Source organism: Heptranchias perlo, chromosome 9 (assembly GCF_035084215.1).
Source record: "Heptranchias perlo isolate sHepPer1 chromosome 9, sHepPer1.hap1, whole genome shotgun sequence".
Lineage (NCBI taxonomy): Eukaryota > Metazoa > Chordata > Chondrichthyes > Hexanchiformes > Hexanchidae > Heptranchias > Heptranchias perlo.
Window position 1 is genome coordinate 809229 of NC_090333.1, and position 7532 is coordinate 816760.

Consider the following 7532-nt stretch of genomic DNA (forward strand, 5'->3'; position numbering starts at 1 on the left):
TCGGGAATGCACTGCCCGACAAGGTGGCGCAAGCAGATTCAATAGTAACTTTCAAAAGGAAATTGGATAACTACTTGATAGAGAAATTTGCAGGGTTATGGGGAAAGAGCAGGGGAGTGGGACTAATTGGATAGCTCTTTCAAAGAGCCAGCACAGGCAGGATGGGCCGAATGCCCACCATCTGCGCTGTAAGATTCTGTCATTAATTGAGAATATTTGGTTTGATGCAAACCAGTACAAAAGTGACTGGGGATTATGGGATCTTTTGAGATCCAATTAAAGGTTACGGAACAGAGGTGGGTAGATGGGAGTTAAGATACAGATCGGCCATGAACTAACTGAATGGTGGAACAGGCTCGAGGGGCTGAATGGCCTCCTCCTGTTCCTACGAGTGTAGTTTTGCATGCACTATATATATTTTCTAAATTGGCAAAATGATGTTTACAGGTTTGGTTTCAGAACTGTAGAGCACGACATAAAAAGCACGTGAGTCCGAATCACTTGTCCACCACTCCTATGACGGGGGCACAGCAGGCAAGAGTCTCCCCACCTATGCTAGATGAAATGACCTATTCAGCATATGTAGCGCCGGATGGACAGATGTTGACTGCCTTACACACCTACATGGAATGTAAGTTCCCAGAACCAGAGCGTGAGTAGACTTGGCTCTGCTTTTTAATGTGTTTTAGGGCTGTCTGTTGTGGCTCAGTGGGTAGTGCACTCGCCTCCTTGAGTCAAAGTCGTGGGTTCAAGCCCCACTCCTTGAGACTTGAGCACATCAATCTAGGCTGACACTCCAGTGCTGCACTAAAGTGCCATCTGCCCCCTCGGGTGCTCCTGTGAAGCGCCTTGGGACGTTTTGCTATGTTAAAGGTGCTATATAAATGCAAGTTCTTTGGTTGTAAAAGATACCACAGCACTATTCGAAGAAGGGCAGGGGAGTTCTCCCCCATGTCCTGGTGCAATATTTATCCCTAAGACAGATTATCTGGTCACTATCACATTGCTGTCTGCGGGACCTTGCTATGTGCAAATTGGCTGCTGTTTCCCCTACATTACAACAGAGACTACACTGCAAAAAAAAAAGTACTTCATTGGCTGTAATGTGCTTTGGAACGTCCTGAGGTCATGAATGGCGCTATATAAATGCAAGAGCTTTCTTTCAATTGTCTCAACAAACCTTGTTCTTGAAACCAGAATTATTTTTGAGCTTGTGCATGAAATGGTTTACCAGAGTTTGCATTTGTCCAGCTTTCAATGCTTACAAGTTGCCAGGTATGGTAGGGTAGGGTTGTTACTGGGTTGGTAATCCATTGGTCTGGACCCAACTGGTTCACTAATGTCCCTTTTAGGAAAGGAAACATGCCATCCTTACTTGGTCTGGGTCTATGTGACTACAGTCCCACACCAACGTGATTGACTCTTAACTGCCCTCTGAAATGGCCTAGCAAGACACTCAGTTGTATCAAACTTCTACCAGCGATTCAAGAAGCTGGCCCACCACCACCTTCTGAGGGCAACTAGGGATGTGCATTCATTATTGGCCTTGCCAACAATGCCCCCATCTTGAGTTTTTTTTTTAAGTTGTACAGGTTTGATGCAGGGTAAAATGTAATATTCCAGCATTAATCCCCAGGCAATAAATGCTACCCCAATCCCATGGTTTCATTTGTGAATCTTTTTTCCCCTAATGTCAGGAATCCTGGCTTCTCTGAAAGAGACGCTTAACTTATTGACCTTTTTAAAATTGTGCTGTCAACTTGTCCTTGGCCAAATTCTACTGATGAACAGGGAAAGGAAGCTTTTTCACCTTGTCATTCTTAGATTTTAAGAACACAGGAACAGGAGGAGGCTATTGAGTCACTCAAGCCTGTTCAGCCATTCAATTAGATCACGGCTAATCTGTATCTTGACTCCATCTACCCACCTTGGCTCCATAACCCTTAATACCCTTGCTTACAAAAATCTATCAATCTCTGCCTTGAAATTTTCAATTGACCCCCAGCCTCCTCAGTTTTTTGAGGAGGGCAGTTCCAGATTTTCACTATCCTTTGTGTGAAGAAGTGCTTCCTGACATCACCCTGAACGGCCGAGCTCTAATTTTAAGATTATTCCCCCTTGTTCTGGACTTGCCGACCAGAGTAAATAGAGAGAAACTATCAACTCATTTGATCATCTTAAAAACCTCAATTAGATCATCCCTTAATCTTCTAAACTCAAGGGAACACAAGCAAAGTTTATGAAACCTGCCCTCAAAATTTAACCTTTTTAGCCCTGGTATCATTACTGGTGAATCTGCATTGCATTCCCTCCAAGGCCAATATATCCTTCCTGAAGTTCAGTGCCCTGAACTGAATGCAGTACTCAAGATGGGGTCTATCCAGAGCTTTATATAACTGTAACATAACTTCTACCCCTTGTATTCCAGCCTTCTTGAGATAAAGGCCAACATTCCATTTAGCCTTTTTAACTTTTTGTACCTGTCCTTTAGCTTTTAATGATTTTGAGGAGTCTGGTACCAAAAATAAGGGACTGTTACACCATTGTGGAATCTAGGTTTTAAATAAGAGTTCATAACCTAGGCGGATGTGGATTTTCAATGCTTTGGGCTGCAGTTTCTTTTCAGTGTGAATGTGGGACATGGTATTTTGAGAAGGATTGTGGAATTGGATCATACAGCAGTATGGTGAGAAGCAATTGACTAAGACAGAAGTTCTGTTTTTTTTTAATATTCGTTCATGGGATGTGGGCTTCGCTGGCAAGGCCAGCATTTATTGCCCATCCCTAATTGCCCTTGAAGGTGGTGGTGAGCTGCCTTCTTGAACCGCTGCAGTCCGTGTGGTGAAGGTTCTCCCACAGTGCTGTTAGGAAGGGAATTCCAGGATTTTGACCCAGCGATGACGAAAGAACGTAATAGTTTTTTCAATGTTGCAAGATCTGGGGCATCATTTTGATGGTATTGGGCAAGGTGGCCAGGGTACTTAGTTTTAAGCTTAGACAAAGAGATCCATTATAGAGCTGAGGATATGACTTGCGACCTAATCCAGGAACTCCTTTTAATGTACTCACTTGTGAGTTTATGCTTCATGTCCAATCTCATCCTAAGGATCTTCATGTATTCTACTGTAGATTTGATCTAGCTGTCACTGTGGCTTGGTCGCCTCTGAGTCAGAAGGTTGTGGGTTCAAGTCTCACTCCAGAGACTTGAACGCATAATCCAGGCTGACGTTCCCAGTGCAGTACTGAGGGAGTGCTGCACTGGCGGAAGTGTCGTCTTTCGGATGACATGTTAAACCGAAGTCCTGTCTGCCCACTCGAGTGAATGTAAAAGATCCCATGGCACTTTTTGAAGAACAGCAGGGGAGTTCTCCCTGGTGTCCTGGCCAATATTTATCCCTCAACCAACATCACTAAAACAGATGATCTGATCATTATCACATTGCTGTTTGTGGGATCTTGCTGTGTGGAAATTGGCTGCCACGTTCCCTACATTACAACAGTGACTACACTTCAAAAGTACTTAATTGGTTGTAAAGTGCTTTGGAATATTCTGAGGTTGTGAAAGGTGCTATATAAATGCAAGTTCTTTCTTACCTGATAAATGTAATGTTGGAAGATTTAAGTTACAGCACAGGAGGCGGCCATTTGCCCCATGTCCTTGCCGGCCGAAAAAGAGCTATCCAGCTTAATCCCACTTTCTAGCACTTGTTCCGTAGCCCTGTAGGTTACGACACTTCAAGTACTTTTTAAAAAGAGTTGAGGGTTTCTGCCTCTACCACCCTTTCAGGCAGAGTTCCAGACCCCCATCCTCTGGGTTAAAAAAAATTTTCCTCTGCTCCCCTCTAATCCTTCTACCAATCGCTTTAAATCTATGCCCGCTGGTCACTGACCCCTCTGCTTAGGGAAATAGGTCCTCCCTCTCCACACTATCTAGACTCCTCATAATCTTTATATACCCCAAATAAATCTCCTCTCAGCCTCCTTTGTTCCAAAGAAAACAACCCCAGCCTATCCAATCTTTTCTCATAGCTAAAATTCTCCAGTCCTGGCAACTTCCTTGTAAATCTCTCTACAGCAATCACATCTTTCCTGTAATGTGATCAGAGCTGTACGCAGTACTCAAGCTGTGGCCTAGCCAATGTTTTATACAGTTCTAGCATAACCCCCCTGCTCTCTTATTCTATGCCTCGGCTAATAAAGGAAAGTATCCTGTATTCCTTTTTAACCACCTTATCTATCTGTCCTGCTACCTTCAGGGATTGTGGACATGCACTCCAAGGTCCCTCTCTTCCTCTATACCTCTCAGTATCCTCCCATTTATTGTGTATTCCCTTGCCTTGTTTGCCCTCCCCAAATGCATTACCTCACACTTCTCCTCCAGATTGAATTCCATTTGCCACTTTTCTGCCCACCTAACCAGTTCATTGATATCTTCCTGCAGTCTACAGCTTTCCTCCTCACTATCAACCACACGGCCAATTTTTGTATCATCTGTAAACTTCTTGATCAAGTCCAAATCATTAATATATATCACAAAAAGCAAGGGACCTCGTACTGAGCCTTGCGGAACCCCAATGGGAACAGCCTTCCAGTCACAAAAAACATTACCCTTTGCTTCCTGCCACTGAGCCAATTTTGGATCCAACTTGCTACTTTCCCTTGGCTCCCATGGGCTTTTACTTTTTTGACCAGTCTGCCAAGTGGGACCATGTCAAAAGCCTTGCTAAAATCCAGGTACACTACATCAAACGTGTTACCCTCCTTGTTACCTGCTCAAAAAATTCAATCAAGTTAGTCAGACACGACCTTCCCTTAAATCCATGCTGACTGCTCTGGATTAACCCATGCCTTTCCAAAGGACTATGTTGCCCCTCCCAGAATTGATTCCAATAATTTGCCCACCACTGAGGTTAGACTGGCCAATAATTACTCGGTCTATCTCTTTCTCTCTTCTTGAGTTTTTCATTCTGTTCTTATGTTCATTATGTTCTTATGTTCATTCGCCTCATGCTTACTTTCATTGTAAATGGAAATGATACTCGAGCTAATCAGTCTATTATGGAGTTAGTTTGCTTTGGGGCATGCTTGAACATTCTTGAAAAGATAAGTTACCAATAATTACCAAATGAGGTTTCATCTCTTTTACAAAACTTGAACAATTCTCGTAACAGGCAATTTGGTTTTTATTTTTTTTTTAAAAAGGGCCAAGAGGAGGAGAGAAACTGCAACAAAAAAGTGTCCCACACCCTTTGATTTTAAAAAGTGTTTTTCTTTTTAAACTCTTTAGTCCTGTGGGATTAAATAAGAATTTGTTTTTAAAAATTACTCCCATGTAATCGATTCCTAGGAGTCACAAGAAGTGTGGAACACTCTCCCACAGAAAGCAGTAGATGCTGGCACAATTAATGAGATCGATTTTTAGATTTTTGTTAACCAAGGTTATTAAGGGAAATGGATCCAAGATGGATGGATGGATGGAGTTTGGCTACAGATCAGCCATGATCTCATTGAATGGTGGAAAGGGCTTGAGGGGCTGAATGGCCTACTTCTGTTCCTAGAGAGCTCCTGTCCTTGAACAAGGGACCAGGGGAGTAGGCAGTTCAGCCCCTCATGTCTGTTCTGTCATTCAATTAAATTGGTGGGTTAGAGGGGCTGAGGGGCCTATCCCTGTTGGGTCTGCCTGTGTGGGATGTATTGAAATAGTTTAAAAAGTGCAGATGATGAAAATGATATGAACCAAGATTTTGTTTCCCCAAACTACAGGTCTGGTCAGTTGTGGTTTGGAAGTTGGCAATAAGTTTTGCAAAACCACCAATTGGTTGCAAGCTTTATCTCGTTGAGCGAAATAAAAGGCTATCCTCTAATCTTATTGGTCTAACTTTGTCATTTAAAGAAAGACTTGCATTTATATAGTGCCTTTCACAACCTTGAGGCATCTCAAAGTGCTTTACAGCCAATAAAGGACTTTTTGAAGTGTTGTAATGTAGGAAACGCGGCAGACAATTCGCGCACAGCAAGATCCCACAAACAGTAATGTGATAATGACCAAATATTCTGTTTTTAGTGATGTTGGTTGAGGGATAAATGTTGGCCAGGACACAGGGGACAATGCCCCTGCTCTTCAAATAGTGCCGTGGGATCTTTTACGCCCACCTGAGAAACCGAGGTCCTGTCTGCCCTAAGGTCTTATCTGAAAGACGGCATCTCCAACAATGCAGCACTCCCTCAGTAACTGCACTGGGAGTGTCAGCCTGGATTATGTGCTCAAGTCTCTGGAGTGGGGCATAGAAACATAGAAAATAGGAGCAGGCGTAGGCTATTCGGCCCTTCGAGTCTGTCCGCCATTCAATATGATCATGGCTGATCCTCTACCTCAATACCGTATTCCCGCTCTTTCCTCCCCTCTCTTTCTCTTCCCTTCTCTCCACCCCCCCCCCCCCCCCCACCATACCCCTTGATGCCTTTTGTGTCCAGAAATCAATCTAGCTCCTTCTTAAATATATTCAGTGACTTGGCCTCCACAGCCTTCTGACTCAGGTGAGAGTGCTACCCACTGAGCCACGGCTGACACCGTTAGTATAAAATTGTCATTTTGTCTAATTTTACTATTCTACTGGATCTTGGTAAAAAAAAATGTTTTAAAATCACGTGTCGCTGGTAATTTATGAATAATTTCAGAAGCTAATCTTTATTCCTTATCCCGTTAACAGCTCATTCACCAACATCACTGGGACTCCAACCACTTGCATCTCGTGCAATGACGCAGCTTCCCATTGGCCATGCTTGATTTCCCTTCATCAGCAATTCATTTTGCTGAATATTCAGGTTGGAAGATAAATGCAAAGTGCATTAATCTACTGCATTTCAGTCCGCTTCCTAAAGAGTGCTGCAGATGAGCACTCCCTATCCCCCCACCCCCCGCCCTCCACCACCCCAACTTTTCCTATTTATTGGCGTCCAGTGGAGCACTTTGATCTATTAAATTCTTATTTTGGTTACAAATGTGCCAAATGTTTACAATCTTGACTGTAGTGTAAATGTTACACTAGTTTATATTTGTAAGTTATTGTTATAGAATGTATTATCTGAACTGTGTGTGCAAACCATCTGTGTTTTATACAGTTAACTTGATTATTCAAGAAATGGAAATTTGTGTAAAAAAAAAGTCCTGTTAACCCTCTGTTCCGTAGTTTCTGTTGCACCATTGTTGGATTCTGGACTATAAAGAAAATAAATGTTTGCTACTGATGCTCATGGGTCAACCTTTATACAACAGCTGACTTGCATTGTACCGATTCTGCTTGTATCCTTGCTAGTCAATGGTCAGAATGGCTACGTGCCACAGTCAACACTTATTCATTATTTCATATCTGAAATGACCGCATGTCCAATGAGTTACATTGACTCTTGAAACAACTGAAATTGGATCCACTCCTATTTGCTGGCTGGTTGGATGACTGAACCATATTTTGTAGTTGCCATGTGTTATAGAATTTACAGCCCAGAAACAGGCCATTCGGCCCAACTGGTCT

At 42.9% G+C, this 7532-nt stretch overlaps 1 protein-coding gene across 1 annotated transcript in view; it reads left to right on the top strand.

The window, feature by feature from the left end:
- The window catches only part of lhx8a (LIM homeobox 8a), a 28620-nt gene extending 21371 nt beyond the window's left edge, over positions 1-7249 (top strand). The window contains exons 8-9 of the mRNA XM_067989631.1: positions 448-631; positions 6711-7249. Coding sequence (XP_067845732.1) covers positions 448-631; positions 6711-6787 — 261 coding nt within the window. The 3' untranslated portion in view covers positions 6788-7249. The remainder of the gene's footprint in view (positions 1-447; positions 632-6710) is intronic.
- The last annotated feature ends 283 nt before the right edge of the window (positions 7250-7532 follow it).